The sequence below is a fragment of the Camellia sinensis genome, chromosome 12, assembly GCF_055761805.1.
Source record: "Camellia sinensis isolate YWXY chromosome 12, ASM5576180v1, whole genome shotgun sequence".
Lineage (NCBI taxonomy): Eukaryota > Viridiplantae > Streptophyta > Magnoliopsida > Ericales > Theaceae > Camellia > Camellia sinensis.
In genome coordinates, this window is record NC_138972.1 from 102,955,903 (window position 1) to 102,977,810 (window position 21,908).

The following is a 21,908-nucleotide window of genomic DNA, read 5'->3' on the forward strand; positions in this document are numbered from 1 at the left end:
CTATTTTGACATTTACGACGGTTATCACGGTCGATAGTATGGAATCAGACGCCATTAGCAATGCGTCCCGAATATGTGTTCACCAAGGCATTAGATCCATTGGCTAATGACCACATCTCATTGGTTGATTCGGGTGACTTTTGATTTCACAATTGGTTCATCTACACAAGAAAGTATGTCATGTTAATTCTAACTTAGAATAATGTAACGTTATTTGCAAACTATACACTAACGAGTTTTAGCTTATGCGATCTTTGAACCATTTAGGAAATTCTTTGCATTGTCGCGTTGCAATGTTGCATGTACTTCCATATGTTTGTTGCAACACGAGCTTGTGTTCCCTACTTAATGCAATGTAATTCATAAGTAATTGGAATAATGAAGACTTTAAAAAATAAAAACCATGTACAAAATGTATGTTGCATAAATGATGAAGAATCATACTCTAGCTATTCGTCCACTTCCAATCTATTGTGTAGGATAAACCAATGAGCCAATTTGCAGTCAGCTATGGACATATCAATTGCCCTTGGGAGTTGACCAAAAGGACGGACATTTTGAGTGAAAATCGCCAACCCCAGGCCATTGTCACCCCCATCGTAGTTCCTTTCTTCTCGGTCAAACACCGTTTCAACTCCATCCAAATACATTGAACAAAACGTCGTACACTCTTTTGATATGTACCCCTCCACAATGAAACCTTCTGGCCGAGCTTTATTGCCCACAAATCCTTTAAGAAGTCCAAGCATCCTACATGTAAACATCAGCCTGATCGTTAGTATGGTCATATTGAACTATATTTATATGAAAAAAGCACCCCCATTGTAGTTATACCTCTCAATAGGATACATCCATCGATATTGCACAGGCCCTCCAAGCATAGCCTCATAAGGCAAATGAATTGCCAAGTGGGCCATGACATCAAAAAAAGCAGAAGGAAAAATCTTCTCAAACTTACAAAGTATAAGTACGATTTGTTATTGCAATTTCTCCAAATCAGTCACCCTCAATGTCTTTGAGCACAACTGTTTGAAAAAAGTTCCCAACTCAAACAATGTCATCCCAATCTCGGTAGGAAGGTATCCTCGCATCCCAATGGAAAGAAGTCGTCTTAGAAAGACATGACAGTCATGACTCTTGAGGCCAACTAACTTACCACCATTCGCGGTGACACAATTGGATACATTTGCCACATAGCCATCAGGATACTTAATCGATTTCAAGAAATTAGAAAACCCTTGTCTCTCTGCCGGGGACAATGTGTAGAATGCCGGAGGCTTCGCGAAAGAGCCATTCGCATGCCTTATCAAGTGTAACTTCTTTCGTATTCGCATGTCCTCCAGATCCAAACGTGCTTTGCCCGTGTCCTTGTTCTCCCCATCTATGCTCAATAGTGTCCCAAGCAGATTGTCACATATATTCTTCTCTATGTGTATGGCATCAAGGTTATGTCGAAGCGTAAGTGTTTTCCAATAGGGTAGGTCAAACAAAATGATTATTTTTGTCCAATTCGGAGTTGGATTTTCAGTCCTTTGTCTTTTTTGGTTGGTTGGATGCTTTCCGTACGGCTTGTACGTCCCCAAATTAATTTTCTCCAGTATTTGTTCTCCCGATAACTCCACGGGTTTCGATCGATTCTCAATTTCACTGTTGAATAGTCTACTTCTTCGCCAATTATGGTTCTCAGGTAAGTACTGCCGAGCACCCATATACCCTATCTTACTTCGCAAACTCTGAGATGAAGCATCCAAGTTCCAATTAGGGTAGGCCAAGTAACCTTTTGTACTCCAACCAGACAAGGAACCATATGCGGGGAAGTCATTGATGGTCCACATGACTGCTGCACGCATTGTAAATATTTGGCCGTTTGAGGCATCATATGTTTGCACACCATGCTTCCACAGATTAGTTAACTCTTCTACTAATGGTTGCAAGTAAACATCGATGTCTCTTCCAGGTGTGGATCGTTCAAAAATAAGCAATGACATCATGACAAATGGATCTTTCATACACTTCCATGGGGGTAGATTGTAAGGCATTAAGATTACGGGCCACATGTTGTACGATGTACTCATATTTCCGAATGGATTGAAACCATCCATGGCAAGCCCTAGCCTTACATTCCGAGAATCCGTAGAGAACGTAGGATGCAGCCTATCAAAGTCCTTTCATGCATCACCATCAGTTGGATGTCGCAATACTCCATCATCCACACGCTTATTTTTGTGCCATCTCATATATGCGGTTGTTTTTTTTCGACATGTACAATCTCTTCAACCTTGGTGTCAAAGGAAAGTACCTCAGTATTTTGTGTGGAATTTTTTTACCCGTCTTGTCGTTCAACTTGTATCTATACTCCGTACATGTAAGGCAATTCTCCAATGTGGCGTTGTCCTTCCAAAATAGAGTACAATCATTATTGCATGCATGAATGGCCTCATATCCCAAACCCAATTCACGTAAGAACTTTTTCGCTTCATAAAGGGTCCATGGAACATTTTCATCACACTTTGGTAGAATGTCTTTGAAAACTTGCATAACCATATTGAAAGATTTGTTGCTCCATTTATTGTACACCTTCACGTGAAGCATCTTAATTACGAAGGACAAGATGGAGAACTTTTCACACTCTGGATATACTTTGCGTTGAGCATCGTCGAACAACTTCATGAACTTCAACAAATGGTGCCTCTCCAAACTAGTACGTTCTTCATCGATATGATCATCCATGAGACCACTCAAGTAAATCTCTTCTAACATGGTTGGAAGTTCACCCACATTTTTGTGATTGGTTGTCATTCCAGCTCGGTTGCTTTTAGTATCATCGTTTCGCATAGTAGGATGAGCACGAAACATGGGAACATGTTCCCCGTGGTGGACCCAAGTTCGATAAGAACATGCGATTCCTCTTCGAATCAAGTGCAACCATACAATGTGTCGACTAAATTCTGTGTCGTTCAAGCAATCAACACAAGGACAATGGATTTCATCTTGCGGCCCTAAATTCTTCGTAGCGAACTCAATAAATGACTGAACACCTTCTAGATACTCTTTACTTTTTAGCCTATCTTTTATCATCATCCAACTCTTGTCCATTATTGGAACAGTACACATCAAGCAAAGATGAACCTGGGAATAGACGGCAACTTGGAAAAATACTCTGTAATGGAAGAGAGCTTCCGCAAAGTTTAGGGGTTTGATTAGCATTGCTTTTTGAAATGAACGAAATAGTAATAACAGATTGGGATGTTTTGCCTATTTGTTAATTGCATATAGTTGGCTAATTTCACTACTAACTTGGCATGTATTCATACGCAAATGTGACATACATTCACAATTCTATATGAAGTCATCATAGAGGGAGACATATAATTGTAACCAAATTTAAAGAGAAATTAAATTTGATAATTGGACTTGAATAAATCTCAGCAAATACATTTTGTAAACGTAAATTTTATGAAAATCAGATGGGTAAAACAAAAGTAATAAAATTTTAAAGTTTTGAAACATTTTAAAAAATAAAGTAATTGCTTTATACATTAATTTGGTTGTTATGCACAAATCACAAAGAACAAATACCCAAAAAAAGTCCAGTTGGTGCGACTCCCATTGAAGATGCAATTAGCAGATGCTCTTTTCCATATGTGAAACTAACACCTCCAAATATTAGTGTATTCAATACTATTTTTATGCATTATTCACAAATAAGAGTGTATTAAAGACTCTTTTAAGCGTTACACAGTAGTTGACATGTATTCAATACTAGACGAAGTACAAGTTCATGTGAGTATAGTGTAGTAGATGACCATTGGCTATTTGTTGCTTGCATATTTGGGTCTAAAGCTGTGGCAAATATATAATATCAATAAAATTAGTTGACGTTTATGTGTTTTGAAGGTAGCTCAAAGATGTTAGATTGTTGAAAGGATCTAATTTTGTCATAATATGTCAATAGACTATGATTTGGGATATTTTTTCTTCTTTTCATTAGAGAAGAGTGTTAATCAAGTTGACAATAATTATATTTCAACTATAATTATATTTTGTATTATTCATATACTAAAAAAGTGTGTGAACAAATTTATTTTCATATTACAAAATATTTAATTTAAGTACATGGATTGATTGTTCCTTCTAAGTAGTATTTCAAATATATACCCTTAAAATGATTCTTCAATTGTATATTAATTAATAAGGGCATTTGCTAGTCGTGGTGCAAGATTAATTTATATGTAACTAACATTATTCTAATTTGTATATATTTGTTCCAATTAGTAGAAAAATAATTTTAAAATTCATGAAAAATATTACATGAAATAGACTATTAACTTAAAATAGTTAAAAAGTCAACAAAATCTAATAATCAATTACTAAAATCCAAAATTGAAACCCAACAACTACTACTAATTACATTCTACATTTGGTCTAGAATGTTTGAATGTGATATATTTACATAGATTACCACCCCTTTATGAGTTCTCTACTTTATGATGGCTTTCGTGTTCTTGCAGTAAGGGCATTTTGGTCTACAGCAGAGATGGCTCAAGCCTATTGAGGGCCTAGACAAAAAAAATGTAGTTAGAATATGGTTTGGTGCCTTACATTGGCCATTGCCATTCTATTATTGTCCCCATTCTACACTAACATAGTGCAACTTCTTGTGCAACTTAGATTGTAAAGTTATGTGCTTTCAGAATCAACGGTATGGTTGACAGGCTACAGCTATCCCAGGAGATCAGAGAGATTATTTTTCGTCTTTTTTCAACAAATCCTGAGTGAAAGGACGACCATGTTCTTTAATTGTCATATTGACCAGATTATCCTCTATTATTTCTATGGAGTTCCAAAGGTTTGCACTAGAAAGATGTGAGAGTATTTAGGCTATTGATTAATCACACTTTCTAATCCTAATTTTTTATGTGTTGGCCACAGATTTCTCAACTAAGGCTGACTTTTAAAGAAATTATTTTCAACTATAGAAAGCAACGACAGTGTAAACCTCAAGTTTTTCGCAGTGTGTTTGTTGATTGGTTATCAGCACGCCGTCATGGGGTATGTGTTGATAATGTATATGTTTCTCTGTTGCGGTCATCAAAGGTAGTTAATTATATGTTTTTGAAATTTATTCGTATGTAATCAAACTTATGCATTCTATTTCCTTTGACCTTGGATTTCGTTGAACTTGGACACAAAAAGCTTGACAAAATTTGTAACCATTCTTTCAATCACGACTTTATATATATTAGAGTCAGCTATAATCACTTTTTAAAATCAGTTCTTCTTTCATGGGGCTAATGCAGTACATGATTTGCCCATAGCTTTTAAATTCATTGGTCTCCTTAACTATTTAGTTAATTTTTGACATGTTCATTGATTCCTTATCAGTATGTATTTACAGTTTTGGAGACAAATGTTGAGTGGCTTTTGATGATGACATATATAATTCTATTAGACTCCTACTTGTTTTTATTTTTATTTTTTATTTTATATATATATATATATATATATATATTTGTATATGGTTTTAGCCACTTCAGTGACGTATTGTCTCACTGTTCTGAGATTAATAGCTTGTTTGGGAAGGCATTGAACAAGATGCACAAATGGAGTGCCCTAGGGCTAAAGGTCAAAATTGCATGATCATATTTTTCACCTTTGATTACTTATGGTGTCTAGGAATCCTTGAAGTTTTACATTTTCTCTGCTTCATTTTCATGTAAATGTCTTCCCAGAATAACATGCTGAATAATTTAACCAAAGGCAAGAATAGAGCTAGAGATATGTTAGATGCCCAAACTGTCGAGCAATATAAGATAGCCCCAAATTCTAATTAAAAAATAAATAAAAATGCTCCAAATAAAAAAATTTAATTTAGAAATTCTGTAATACACAGGATTCAACACTTCAGAACTGGAGCATTAAAAGATACAATGTGCACCAAATTGTTTGCTTATTACGCTGTTTAGCATAGGTGAGAAACACAGACACATTTGGTGATATAGTTCAACAATCCAAAATCGAGAATCGAAATCCACAATCCGAAATTTCAACCAAACCCATTCACGAAATCAGAAAAAGACTTAAAAAATTGTTTACGAAATAAACGGAAAATGAAAGAAAAAAAAACATGTCAAAACCCTACAGAAATCGTGAGAAAAGGGGATGGGAGAGACAGCGAGAAACAAATACAAACAGACTAACCCAGATCGACAAAGAGGGAGAGAGACGACAGACACATACTTGTAATCAGTGGTGTGGCCGATTTGCAGTGGTAGTGGCGGCGAGCGTCGGTGGCCTGCGATGGTGATGATCGGCGATGGTGAGCGACGGGTTTGGTATTGACTACTTTGTATGTTGGTGTGTGAGACAAAACAGAACAAAAAAGTGTGTCTGTGTAATATATATATTGGGTACTAATATTAATGAGTTTCCCTCTAAAAAAAATTCGAAGCTTTAGCGATTAAATGATTATTTGTCGCCAAATATCTTTAACAACGACTAAAAATTGATCGCCAAAAGCTGTTTCTTTGGCTACTAAATTCAAATTTTTGTCGGCAATATTGAATATACAACGACTAACTTAGCTGTGGTCGTCAAAAATTCATCAAAAATATGACCATTTTTGGGCGACAAAAATGTTTTGTCACAAAATGTTATTATACGGTGACAAAATCAAATTTTAGTAGCGAAAAATGGTAACAAACATCGACTAAAGCTAAATTTGGTCGCCAATAAGACTATATGGCGACTAAAATAATTTAGTAGCTAAAAAGATTCAATCAATGCCGACTAAATCAGGTTTTTAGTCGCCCAATCTACTGTTTTTGGCGACTAAAATTGTTTTGGTTGCCAGTTTTAGTCGCCAAATATGCATTTTGTTGTAGTGATTGTTCCAAGCAGTGGGAATAGGAATAGGAATAGGAATAGGAACGTGGTACATCACATGCTTTAAAAAATAGTACAATAAGGATAGGTTTGTACAAATCATTCCCTTAGAATTTAAGTTATGAGATCAGTTTTCATTTGACAATTGGATATCTAATAAAACAGTCTATTATTCTTCAAACTAATAATATCAATTCTCATTTAACAATTGTCTTTATGCAGAACAAAACTCCACAAAACCATCCTCATGATTTTAACTAAAGAAGTAAACTCAATAGTCTGCAGTCAGACAATACATCATTGAAGCAAAAACCAAAACCAGATATGCAACAATAGGCTATTTCTAGTTTTTCTAGTAGGAAAGCGTTTGTACGTCAACATTGAGAAATACAGCCAATCATTACAAAGTGAGACTGATCTTACAAATACAACTTCAAACCTAGATCATAATGAAAGGGCAGCAACCAGCTTATCCTTCAAATCCTCAGCAGCACCATCTTGAGTCGGTATAGAGAATGAGTGAACAATCTCTCCATTGTTTGTTGTCGAAACTTTAGAGTCTTGTGCTATAACTTGATGTTCTCTGAATGTCTTTATGACCCTAGAAACTGGGTGAGCATCCAATGGACAGCTCATTCGCACAACCGCATCTTCGTGCCTTGCTTGAAAATCAATGTCCGGGACAATGCATTGCTTTTGCTTATTATTACCCACGTACTTTTCGGTTTCTAAGATCCTTATCTTCTTCTGAAGATCAGTGATGTATATAATCGCATCACCGAGCAGAGAGGCCTTGTCCATCTTGGAGATGTTAGGAACAACTGCTCTTAATGCATAAAAATGCTGGTTAAGCTTCTCTCGCCTCTGCCTCTGTGCTTCCACACACTTCCACATAAAAATGTTGGTTAAGCTCCTCCATTCCATTGGCAGGCTTTCTCCCTCTCTTTCGTTGTTTCCTTTCATCGGACAGAATCAACAAGCCCTCCTGACCCTGGTCTAAACCAGAAACAATCACTTGGTTCATTTGTGGAAACAGTTTTGCTTCACCATCATCACTTCGAGACCCATTAGAAGAGTTCCCATAAACTTGATTAGTTCCCACCACTTGCAAATCATAAGATTCTGATGTAAACCCTGAATCATCTTCCACTTTCGGTGAAAAACTTATAGTCATTAGACGTGACTTTGCACCACCAAGACTAAGTTCAGGCCCAGATATCTTTGGCACCACCTTTGCCTGTACAGACAGAGGTTCCCCAAGTGTAGTTTTCACCATTTGAATCACACCTTGTTCTTCAGGAACTGATTTAACGGAATCAATCTCAACTACCCCTGATTTTAGTGGGATAAAAACTACCATCTCAAATCGAGCTAATTTGGCTAAATATGACCTTGATTGGTAATGTTCTTGTAAATCAAAACACAAAACATGCAGCGGAATAAAATGTTTAGATCATACCTTTTCTGATCTAAAACCTCGTGGATAAATCACATGCTTCCAGAATCTAATCAATCAATCCCAGCAATGGGGTGATATTACAATGGTGAATATCACCCACACAAACCACAGTGCAAATGGCTTTGATCGTTATTTTGGGAGAGAGTCAGTATCATGAAAAAAAAACAAACATACGTTGTTTTTCCACTTAATCACCCATATCCCATATATCAGATATATAATCTATTTATCTCATTTATCCATTTGTTAAATGAGATAATATCTGATATCTATATCATCTATCCATATCATGATATGATAGATATATATCCTGAGTGGCTATCCAAATAGGTTTGAATTCAAATTCAAAACCCATTTGGATGAGGTTCAAAAGGTTCTAAGGGTCATGCCACATGGGCGCCCAATTTCTAACATCTCCCACTCGGACATGAGTTGGCATGACACTGCCACGTCTCAATCTCAATCTCCCCAAAAATAAACAATCTCATACTAGCCACTGCACCGTGCGACTGCTGAGAACACCTGCATGTGGGAGCTCTATACTAGAAACTCAAAATGAGCCAACATAGAGACATCAACCCAAAAAGAAAAGAAATAGTGTCTCATATACCCTAGACCCATCTAATTACACCGGTCCAAAAAACATCTCTAATCCCTCAAAAAAAGAGCATGTTTGACCCTCTCAATTCTTGCAATATATTCACACTCAATTCGCCTCTCATACAGAGCGATATGAGTTGTCGGCAGTTGTAGATGCGCCCGCGGAAGGGGGGGGCCTCATGCTACAGTTCGGACTCGCGATTTTTGTTGTCGCGGTTCTTAATCTGAACCAAAGAGTCCAAATCTGACAAATCGTTTTGAGAAACAGATTTTTGAAAAAGTAGTGCCAAACATGGACTGCTTTGCCAGATACAGAGTCGCCACCTAAATATTTTTAAAATGGTGAAATTTAGGAAACCCTGACTCGGTGCCGAAGGCCACATGTCCGTCATCACCGGAGTTGTCTCGGCTCGGGAGCTTGGGTACGATCGGGGAAGGTCAGCTATGAGCACCCCCTTTCGCCCGGTTCGAAGACCGGCCTCTACTAACCATGATATCCGATTTTGAAAACGTTATGTGTTCTTATTCCAATTATTAGCCTAGAATTACTATGTTATACGCGCAGCAAACAAGTATAGACTAGATTGCCTAATTTGGAAAGAAACATTGCATATCCGTTTGTTTTGAAAATGCTTTGAAATTTGCTACTCGCAAGTAGGCTAAAACACGGATTTCAATGAGTTTTTCCAACTCAAACAATCCAACCTGCACCCACAGGCATTCAAACAGTTTAACACATAAGCATTTAGCCGCATGGCAAGCATACTGTCATGTTAACATTCACACACATGCGAGATGCTAAAGCATAAATACTTACATCGTACTCCGTGCCAAAACAGTAAACTAGTTAGCAAACATGCGTGTCCTAGTTCATGTTAAATTGCCTAATGCAACACATACAGGATGCAATTAGATAGGCTCGGCTAACCTAAGCATGGCATTTGAAATGCGATCAACTATCACATATTCAATTTTTGAATTGAAGTAAGATGCAGTTAGCGTGATGTACCGAGCCTAATGCATGCAGTACAAATGCATGGATGCACGCATGCATAGCATAAGGTATGCTAAATTAAACGTGCCCTAATCTACCATCATAAGCAGGTAAATAAAAGGGAAGAAAGAAATGGGGATTGGAAGACATACACACCACCCACGCACACTTATTACAGATTTGCCCTCACTCGGAGGGACCAAATAAATATTACAAATTAATTAACTACGCAAGCTAATTAAATAATTACAAATTGCCTAATCAACTAAGCAAATTAGCTAAAACTAAGAAAACAGGAAAGACGCCTCGGGAAACACGCCGCCATGCATAGGCTGCCTCTGTTTTCCTTCCTTCACTCCTCTGGAGGCTGTCAAAACCTCAGGACTGCATCCCTGGACACTGGGGAGTGCCACCGGCTGAGTGGAATTACCACCGGCAGTGGTGTGTGGCCATCGGCACAAAATGAAGCTGTCGGCAGAGGAATTGTTGCCGGTCGGCACCTTACACTGCCGGTCGGCAGAGTGTTCCTGCAGAATCTGCAAATGACAGCAACAGAGGGCAAAGCAAAGCATGGCAGCACAATTCAAGGCATATATGCACCAACCATGTCCCTTATCATGATAATGACTCAAAGGGGCATGTGCCTCGATTCTCGGACCACCAATTACGCATTTCCATGCATGATGGCCCAAAGAACCAAGTATGCAACTTCAATTTCAAAATGCATGCAAACCAAATAAACACACAAGGAGGCCCAATTCCTATCACCAATTCAAGGAACAAGGCATGCATGCAAGATGCAATGCAACCTAAGCATGCAAGCTAAGGATGCAACATGATCATGGCGATGCACTTATGCAAGCATACAAGCATACATATGGCAATGCAAATAGATGGAGAGATGGACTTAAACATGAATTAGGCAACTCTAAATAGGCCTAAAAATAGTAGCCAAAATGCTATAATGAAGGACCAAATACACATGCACACATACACATGTTGAAAGGCCAACACTTAGGCACAAATTGGACAACCCTCAAACACATTTGAAAGGAGGAATCATGGACTAATTAGCATGCAACATAAGCATTGAAATCATGCTAAAACATGGTGCCAAACCAAGCAACAAATCAAGCCAAGCATGCAACAAATGGCCTAAGTGCTCAAAACAAAACAATGGAGTATTGAACTACACTTAGCAAAACCAAACATGGCATGAACTCATTGGCCAAAAACAGAGTTTTGGGACATTAATACAAGGCCTAAGGACCATTTAGATGGCATCCAAATGACTCAAAAACAAAGGCATGCACAAACACCAAAACATGGAGCATGAGATGACAACCTTACAAGGCATTAAAGGAACATCAAATGCGAGCTCTCAAGCATACAATAAGGTCTGAAATGGCATGGTGGATGGTCCCAAATCACCAAAACAATGCAAGGATGGCATGCTATACGTTCACATACTTAAGGCCAACAAGCCGGAATGCAAAGGGGCTATATGATGCATGCCAAATTCGACCCAAACAACCTAGGACAGACCTAGAACATGGCAAAACATGCACAAAATCTTCACAAGACTAAGCCTAAAACATGCTCCAACAAAGGCTAACAACCTAAGGCACATTGAGGCGATAACATGGCATTACATGGCAACTATGCTAAGCATGCATGGGGTACCAAAACCAAGTAAAAACAGAGGCATAACATGACATATTAAGCATAAAAAGCAGCCAAGTCATGGTCAATACACCCTCAAACATAATGCTCTCTCAAGAGGCCAAAACATGCCCTTTTCAAGGACAACAAGGAGAGGGGGTGGCCCTCTCCTTCTTGGGACTTCAAGGCATCACCTTCACCACTGAAATCCCTCAAGATTTCAGTGGTGAAGAGACCCCAACACCAAAATCCCGGAGCTAGCACAAAAGGGCACAAAATGAGGCCTTTCAAGGCCTAAGGGTGTTCAAACTTACCCAAACCACAAAACACTCTTAACAAACAACCAAGGGGGTCTAAAAACAGAACTTTTTTGTGTTATACAATAAGCACGAAAATAGCTCTAAGATAGGTAGAAAATCAATGCAAAAATGGGAAATAAAGCTGTAAGTTTCTTACCCTTGATGACCTCTTCAACAATGATGCTCCAATGGCCTTCCTTGGCTTGAATCCAACACCAAAACCTCAAAATCAGTCCCTTAGAACCTCAGCTCCAAGAGGAAGGTGGAACACTAGGTGCTTGTGTGCAATAGTATGGACTAAAACACACACAAGAGCACAAAAGAGAGGGAAAGAGAGATAGAATGTGTATCTAACCCTAACCCTAGAACTCAAACCCCAACAATGGCTGTCTAAGCTCTCAAAAAAAATCCTAAGTCTCTCCCCTCAAGCCAAGAGACCAACCTCTCTCTATATGGCACTTCTTGTCTTGTAAAGCTTACAAGACAAGCTTCATAAGAGGGAGATCCCTCCATACACGTGTATGGAGGGGAGCAAAAAGCAAGACAGCTGTCTTAAAATATCTGCAAAAGCAGATGCACAGTAATCGGCCGGCCAAAAATGCCATCTTGGCCAAAAATAGTGCCGGCCGGCACTAAATAGTGCTGACCGGCAACAAATAGTGCCGGCCGGCAATATACATTGCCGGTGGCAGCAAAAACCAGCCGGTGGCCTCTAGCCACTGCCGGTGATGGGTGGGGATGGTCCACAAGCCCTACCCTGCCCTTCCAAGGCAAAACACAAGTGTTTGGTGCAAAACCACACACTAAACGGTCGAGTTCGGAGATCCTGAGGCAAGGCGCGCGAGCCGAGGCCTCCGGGAACTCCAAACGAACACAAACATGGATGATCACCGAGTGTTCAAACGGTGACGTCCAAGTCTTGAGGACGGTCAAAAATGGGGTGTCTACAGCAGTGAATATACAACAGTGGTGTAATACTAGATGATCTTCCCTTTGCACTCATGTCATTTAGTTTAGGATTGACCGCTTTCCCAGTGATGTCCCTTAAGGCCGAATCATGCATGACCGCAGGCAACATACCAAAGTAGCAGAACATCAACCCCTTACCTTATGACATAGTCAAAAGTCACAATAGGGTACATAAATGAAAGTCATATCAATAATGACACGTAAGACTCACACGGTGAGGAAGCAGGGATCCATTCTCTCACCTCATTACTCGGTCGCCAAGCACATATAGTATGAATACATGCTACGGTGGAGTAACTCTTCCATAAAGAGTGACGTCATACTCGATACACCGTACAGATATTAGTCTAGTCGCTTTCTAGCGCCTAACCCGAATTCTCTATTTGCTCGCCTTCTAGGCGCCAAATGAGATCTCGCATCTGGCTAATCATAACAGACACAACATGGAAAGTGGGTACTAACATCCATGTTTGGTCCTTAACACGACCTCATCTTGGTTATAACCAAGGCGACATACATAGTGGATGATTTAAGCCTCTCTTAGCTCCAAATAAAAATAAACCACCAGTCTCATCCTTGCTCGCTCCCAAGCGCCAAGGGCGATTGCTCGTGTGAGTGAGCCAATCTTGCCTGCTGACATCATCATCTGCTAATCATTATGACACAAACCATAATAGTGTCAACATCTCATCATCTCAAAATAAGTGATCGATTTAAAAAAAAAATTGACCACAGCTTGCGCAATTATAGATTCCAAACATAAGCCTTATCAGCACCTCTTGCGATAAGTATATACAACGGAATCCACCATGTGCGCCTCACATGAAATGATTTAAGATCACTACCTCTTGCGCACTGACCTCTCTAAAGATATTTTTGGTGACCAATTTGCGTTCATTCTTAATGCGCCCAACTAGCGCAGATGCGCCCAACTAGCGCATTGAATTTTACAAGGAGCAAATTAATATGCTTCTAATAAAGCATTTTATCCACAGTCTAATGAGCAAGGTCAATGTCTAAACAACTCAGTTAACCATTTATCAAAGATAACACTTATCATGCCGAATACGCCCACATAGCGTACTTTAGGCTCCCACAACAAAGAAAAGATCAAGGAACATAGGTCATCTGTTTCTCCCAAAGACAATCTGAGGATTCACTCAATAGCTAAGGCTCTGGCTTTTACCAATAGGTAAGTCAATGGGTTTGCAATTTTGCATCTAGAATCGTTCTAGGATATTCCTCATGTAAGTCATCGAAGACAAACCGAGAATTTTCCTAAAACAATCCCTAAGGATCGTACATCCGAGCATATGAATTACATCACCCATGTCCATCATATCTAAAATGGAGGACTGCCCACCCTAGGTGGCGACAACCTTTTAAATTCCTGGCTCATAATGACTAAGTAAGGAAAAAACTTCTTTTGGACCATTGATCATGCCTCAGTGGTCTTCATTGATCATCGTTGGCCTATCATGGCTTGACGAAATCTAAGAACCACTGTTTGGATAACTGCTTTAGGTTGTAAAAGATTTATTGGAACCAGCAACCTTTTGCGCTCCTAACTTTTCACCATAAAAGCAGAAGGTAAATCCTTACGGATCTACTTATCCAATTCTCTAATGAAAAATCGGGTCACAATATCCACAAATCAATGTTCCGAACTTATGTCAATCATAGCCTAAGTCAAAATAACCTCACTCCCCAGGAGGAAGTCTTCTCATGGTCTACACTTTCCTCAATGGTGCGACCATTCGGTATCTAGCGAGCCTTATGCCTCAACAATGACTATCCAAATTACGCATAACTTTATAACAGTTTTGCGTCATAATGGAAAGTCAACCAAAAAATGGTTAATCCTCAAAGACTTTGTCTTAAACTGCGCAACACTGATCCACTTTCTAAAAACAGGGGACTAGAGCCTTTGGCATTATCCTAGGCTCTTTATCATCTTGCGGAGCAATCATGAATGTTTCCCTCTCAATCACCCAGTGATGATGTGGAAAATTTTCACATTTGCTACCACGCAACTAAGAATGTAGAGTATTCTGCTCTAATGGAGTAATCCATTAGTAGGCACATCGCTCCCACTGTCCCTAGGATATTAGAAATTTCTTTCCATTCTCAACTAGGCTACATAGAGCGTTATGCTTGGAATTCTCCATCTTATAGAGTTCCAAAAACTCTATTCACGTCACCTTTACTAATAAAACTTTATGTGACTTAGTTACACTACCACAAAGCTGCTTACCTATATGCACATGACCCGAAGGGTTTGCATGACCGCATACAATAATGCGCCACACGACCCTTTGTGTTTACAAGACAGCATACAATAATGCGCTATAGAACCCTAGGTCTGAACTTCGCAATCTTATGAGAAGTAAAATAAAGATAAGCTGCTTAACGGTTACAGATCGCCCATAGATGGCTCTCCGCTAACCCATTACTCAAATGGAGTGTAAAATCTGATATGGAGGGCACTTAGTTAGGGATATAGGCAACAAACTAGTGCAATTTCCAATTGGGAAACATTTTGCGCCATTATCCACCTATCATTAACAATATTTAATTCCTTATCTCTACTACACAATTGTGTTGTTGAGTACTAGGAATAATCAATTTTCTAAGCACCCATCTCTCTTCACAGAGTTTTCTAAAAAAATAACTCAAATAGATATTCGCCACCTTGGTCAAAACTAAAAGCATGAAAGCTGTTATCTAATTGATCTCAACCTCATATGTGCAATGTCAAAAATCATCTCAAAACTTTTGACTTATAGGAGATCAAATAGTCTTGACTCAGATGCGTATCGTAATCTATAAATGTGTCGAGATTGAGGCTTAGCTATCATACCCTCACACATATCTAGTCACAAATATCATAGTGGACTAAATGCGCCAATACAAATGACCTTCTACGGCTTTCCTACTTACTTGTGCGCACCCATTGCGAACAAAGTTACACATTCACATGAGAGCAGGATGTCATAAGCGAGTGGGCCCGAGAAGGCCTACTCAAACCATCGTGTCATCATCTCATTAATGTGATTAAGTATAATAAGCCACTGGTTCATGACCAATGTCATAAACTAATTCCAATCATCTTAATGTGTGAGTTCTCGAAGATAAGTTTAAAAGGTTTAGGCCCAACTAGGTAATGACTCAGGACTAATTCATATTCACTAGATCATAAAAGGATGTCATGGAGATATCAACTGCGCCTAAGTCGCAAATTTAACTAGTAAGTGCTAATCCCCTACACCTTCAAGTCAATTTTATTCTCCATACACTTTAATACATCTAGTTGAAAGATGACGGTACTCCTCTTGCCATATCTATTTCTCACTTCATAGTTACTTGCAATTAATTCTACTATCCACAAGAAGGAGAGAATAAGCTATCACCTATGGCAGCTCCTGAAGTAACTTAAGCGCGAATGAGGCTAAAGAGTCTAATTTCAACATAATGCTCTCACAAGCGATGCGTCAAATTCTTAGAGTCATTACAACCTTGTCGGCCTTGACCTTTTCATTACTATGCTGCAACATTTGCGCTTAGTGGTAAATGTTAAAACATTAGCCTAGTAAAGGAATCACACAAAGAAGCACCTCATCCATGTCTCACACTCAAGTGTGGAAACAGTAAGTGTCCAAACTTAGACAAGTTGGCAATGCTAATAGATTTTGCAGCCACTAAGCGCTAATCTTTTCACTTAGTGTTAATAGATTTTGCAGCTTCTAAGCGCTGATCTTTTCACTTCACGTGATATTTCTACGCACACTATTATAGTGCATGAAATTTCGCTCAATCCACTCCCAATAATTGGGTAGAGAGCAAAACACTACTCATACTGGCTACTCGTCTTACACTTAATGACTAATTTATTTAAGGTCGCATTTCTTGGATGACGTGACTCTTGAATGTTACTTCATCCAATGATGTAACATTATTTACAAATCAAATTACAAAGTCAATCCGCGCAGCTCATTAGTCAAGATCATATACTGATCTATTGAGGGCTTACTAATTTCATAACTCCAAAACTCGCCAACCAAAAAAACTACGTAGTATGCCGCTAACCATAGCGCACACATTAGTTTTTATTGTGCCAAACAAGGCAACAAAACCACGACGACTTTGAGTCATGTTTCCTTACTTTGGCTCAATTAAGGTTTGACCTAAAGTCTCCAAGACTTTTGCTCATCTAAAGAATGGGATTAGTTTGTTCACATTTGAACATTTCTACTAAGTCTAGGTCAATCAAATTAACTTCCATAAGTTAAATCAATTTAGAGAGAAATTCGCATTGGGATTAATTTGATTAGCATTATATAATTTTGCCGCAAAAAACTAAATTAAATTGTGACAATATTACACAAGTCGCAAGATCGAAAATCCGCTATGCTCGTAATCATCTCTTGCGCCACAGGTGACAATTATCCAAAATTTAATTTAATTTATGCGCAAAATATTGGTTTTCGGGAGTTAATCTACAAAGATTTCTCTCAACCGAATAACCTCCTACTGACTATGGCATATACAAAGCATGATAAATTCCATACAATAGCATCTTAATGTAAATTTACAAATAACTCATGCTATGTTCATTTAATAATGGAATTCTAATAAATAAATAAATAAATAATCATGCTCCTCTAATTACAACATATTACAAATTCTAAAAAAAATATGCTGTATTAAATATTTAAATTATGCCATAACAGAAAGTACATCATCCTGAAATTTTCTGGAATTTTCTGGAATTTTTTGGAATTTTAAATAACTAATAAACACACATAAAATCAGAAATAAATATTCCAGAATCTGATAAAATGCTATAACTATACCAGTAAATAGTAAACTATATCAATAGTCTACAATAAAAAATTCAGCCCCAGAAATTTAATCATGCAACACCATATGCATTTTAAAGCAAAAATAATGCATTATTATTTCAGGAAAAATATTTTTTATTTTCATAAAATTTTCAAAATTTTTCAGAATGTAGAAAAATTAATTCTGAGTCTAACGGTACCAACCATGCTTAAAACAAAGCTATAACGAATAAATTATGGCCAATTAACGCAATTCAGAATTAAAAACAAACAAACAGAGCCTTAGAGCCAAGCCAGGCGGGAAAAACGGCTCGGCTCGGCTCGGCGCCGCTCAGCGCAACTCGGCGCAACTCGGCTTCAAGGGCGGCTCGGTGCGCGGCTCAGCTGCGGCTCGGCGCTCGGCTCCAGCACGCGGCGCGCGTGCGAGGCGCGGATGGCGCGCGTGCGTGGACAGCGCCGCCGACGCACGCGTGATGGCGCGTGCAGGCGCGTCAGAAGGGCATCCGGCGCGTGGGAGCGCGTGGCTGCGCGTGGTGGCGCTGCTGGGAGGCGTCATACAGCGCGTGAATCACACGCGCCGCCTTCCCGGGTGTTTTCTGGTCCGATTTTTGTACTGCCGGACTCCTTTTTTCAAAATAAAACCGTTTATGGTATGAAAAAAAGACATTAATGAACACAAAAAAAATATTTATGCTCTTAATCTAATCCAAGTAGATTTTTTTTCTCCTTTACAAACATTCATGTATATAATGTAAACATACACATGTAAAAATATACACATGATTAAAAAGAAACACGAAAATATCCATTAATGGCTCTGATACCAATGTAAATCAAAACACAAAACATGCAGCCGAATAAAATGTGTAGATCATACCTTTTCTGATCTAAAACCTCGTGGATAAATCACGTGCTTCCAGAATCTAATCAATCAATCCCAGCAGTGGGGTGATATTACAATGGTGAATATTACCCACACAAACCACAGTGCAAATGGCTTTGATCGTTATTTTGGGAGAGAGTCAGTATCATGAAAAAAAAAACAAACATACGTTGTTTTTCCACTTAATCACCCATATCTCATATATCAGATATATAATCTATTTATCTCATTTATCCATTTGTTAAATGAGATAATATCTGATATCTATATCATCTATCCATATCATGATATGATAGATATATATCCTGAGTGGCTATCCAAATAGGTTTGAATTCAAATTCAAAACCCATTTAGATGAGGTTCAAAAGGTTCTAAGGGTCATGCCACAGGGGCGCCCAATTTCTAACAGTTCTGAACAACTCTTGGCATCTGAAGCCCAAATCACTCTACTAGTATTGAATGATTGAGAAGGACTAGATGGCTTATCAAATGGGAATGAGTAATACATTGATGCGAGATAGAACATCTCCAAATCTGAAACCGAATCCATATTCTCTGCATAATTATCTTCATCCGATCCTCCAAAACAAGCGTGAAGCTTCTGCAGAACCCCCTTTTTCCTATTTTCTTCATCCAATTTTCGATCCTTGGAACAGTTCCCATTCTCAACCTCACTTCCCTTCAGCTCCTTACAATGCCCATCACCCCAAATCAAGGCCGAATTGCCCGATTTCGACTTCGAAACCTGCCAGAAAATGGCATAATTCAAATTTGACCCCTCAACAACCTTACAAAGCCCTTTCTGCACACCCAAATCTCTGGCCGACGACACGAACTCCGACAACATGTTGCCGGAGGCCGAAGCAGCAAAGAATTCAAAGGATTCACTGCCTAAAACAGCTTCTATCATACACTTGTCCTCTTCATTCAACCAAAACTTCTCCCCATCTTTCAGACAACTCAACAAACACTTGAATTGCAAACAGTAACTTTAAAGGGTTTCAGCTTTTCACAAACAAATACGACACAAAACTACTAGAATCTTTAAATTTAGAAACCTGGGTTTGATTTTTCATATGAAAAAGAACTAGACCCAGGTTGTCGTTTCATGTGAGGGTTTGATACATCAACAAATCACAAGTGGATACGCACGTATATGTGTGTACATATATATATATATATATATATAATTAACGGAGAAGCACAAAGAAACTGCAACTTAAAATTATTATATCATGTGGTGGTCAATATATCATTTATTTTTGGTTTAATTTTAGATATAATTTAATTAAAAAAATTTAAAATGAGTAAGGTTAAAATGAGGAAAAAAAAATTTAAATACTAAAATGAAAAAATAATCAAATATAGAGAAAACAAAGTGTAATTTATCATAAAGAAAATTTAAGTTGAGCTTTGCAGTATGCTGACCTTGATAAATATATATATATATATATATATATATATATATATATATATGGGGGTTTAATTTGAGCATTTTTTGGGGGTGGGGGTGGTTAATTTGAGCTTGTAATAATTATACATGAGATTTGTCATTTAAGATTGAATTTACGTTTGACACATGACTAAATATTCCGGCAAAGTTTGGGAAGACTAAATAAGTGTATTTTTTGGCTTTTTATGAAATATGAGTTGGATTTGGGTTGGGTTTGAAGTGATGGGTTAGAGAGGTGATGTGACTTAAATAAGATGATATAATTTAAATAGGATAGTGACTTTTTGACTTTTTAAATTTTTTAGAAGATGCCAAACTTGAGTATAAAGGGTGAATTATAATCAATCATTGAGATTTGTCATTATCAATCACTATCAACCCTACATTCCAATACTCGTTTAATCAACACAATATGGTGCCTTGCCTTTACTATTGCGTTGCATGTGACCTGATGATTTTACCATAATATGTAAAGCATCACTACAAGAAATGCCACTTTTGGCGACCAAAATATTGGTCGCCAAAAGCCCCATTTTTGGTCGCCGAAACAATTAGCGACTAAAATATTTTGTCGCCAAACTAGTCGCCTATACCCTGTCGGCGATAGTATTGGCGACTAAACTATTTTTGGTCGCTGAAAGTGAATGTTTTGGCTACTAAACTCTGGTTAGTCGGCAAAGGTTATCTTTTGGCGACTAAAATATTAGTCGCCAAAAGTGAACATTCGGCTACCAAACTCTGAGTAGTCGGGAAAGGGTATACTTTGGCGACTAAATATTTAGTCGCCAAAAGTGTTCAAATAAAATAAATTAAATTTTCAGCGACTAAAAATTTTTGTCGGGAATAAATTTTAGTCACAACATTACTACATTTAGGGACTAAAGAATTTAGTCGCCAAAAATATTATTTTTCATTTTATTAAACTTTTGGCTACTAACCATTTGGTAGCCGAAAGTCTTCATTTATTTTTATCTACTAAATTTTTAGTCACCAAAAATCTTTAGATTTTATGGCTACCAAATATTTAGTCACTAAAAATATTGATTTCCTTTTTAGCTACCAATTGGTTAGTCACTAATAAATTCACTTTTTTTTTTTTTCCACTACTAAACATTTAAGTTCCAAAAACTTTATTTAGTGTTTTTTTTATTATAATTAATTTATTCACAACCTGTATTTATTTCATGCAACCTGCACCCTGTATTTAAACAAAATAATACATATATCTATTTCTATTTCGTTTCAACAATACAAAAATTTGATCTTTTAACATCAAATTCTATACAAATCAAATACAATCCAACCCAACCCAAAATAATAATTCCATACAAACACAAAATCATACAAAAAAGATGTCCTCTGTACAAAAAATTCTACATCAAATGTCATTTACAAAATATTTTAAAGGTGTAAAAAATGCAGATTATAAGCAGCAGGGCCTAGGCATCATATAGTTCTCAGCAGCAAGGTCTTGAGAATATTTTAAAGGTGTAAAAACACTAGCCATACAAACGTGGCTCATGAGGCCTTTATTGCACCAGTGTTTTCCATACAAATTAGCACACCACTGTTAAACTGTCATACAGGATACAAAGCAGATTGGCTCATAAGGCCTACAAATACATGGAACCAAAACAATGATGAAGTAGTTCTAAATTTTGCTAAAGGCAATCTTAACCCGATCAATTGGTTTAGGGTGAGGAAGATAATCAATCTTGGCATCTGGATTTATTAGTTCCCACCTGAAAATTCACCAAAAACCAAAAAGAAAAATGGAAAAACAGAACATAGTTTAGAATTATGCAAATTCCATTGAAGCCCAAATACTTACAAGCCTTCAAGCCATTAAAATTTTCACTTGCT

At 37.8% G+C, this 21,908-nt stretch overlaps 1 protein-coding gene and 1 pseudogene across 1 annotated transcript; both read right to left on the bottom strand.

The window, feature by feature from the left end:
* Window positions 1-977: 977 nt before the first annotated feature.
* Window positions 978-3,096, bottom strand: LOC145803782 (uncharacterized). Its single transcript, XM_082897127.1, has 2 exons — window positions 2,542-3,096; window positions 978-2,165 (listed from the first exon to the last, which is right to left on the bottom strand). Exons 1-2 carry the CDS (start codon window positions 3,094-3,096, stop codon window positions 978-980), a joined length of 1,743 nt encoding a protein of 580 aa, XP_082753253.1.
* A 4,011-nt stretch (window positions 3,097-7,107) lies between these two features.
* On the bottom strand, window positions 7,108-20,146 carry LOC114282236 (transcription factor MTB3 pseudogene; annotated as a pseudogene).
* Window positions 20,147-21,908: the final 1,762 nt, after the last annotated feature.

Excerpts from the sequence above, each read along its gene's own strand:
- LOC145803782 (XM_082897127.1), bottom strand. The coding sequence starts at position 3,096 with ATGGACAAGAGTTGGATGATGATAAAAGATAGGCTAAAAAGTAAAGAG. Across the intron at positions 2,166-2,541 it reads GCAACAAATCTTTCAATATG|GACTTTGATAGGCTGCATCC; the intron begins GTTATGCAAGTT and ends GATGCATGAAAG.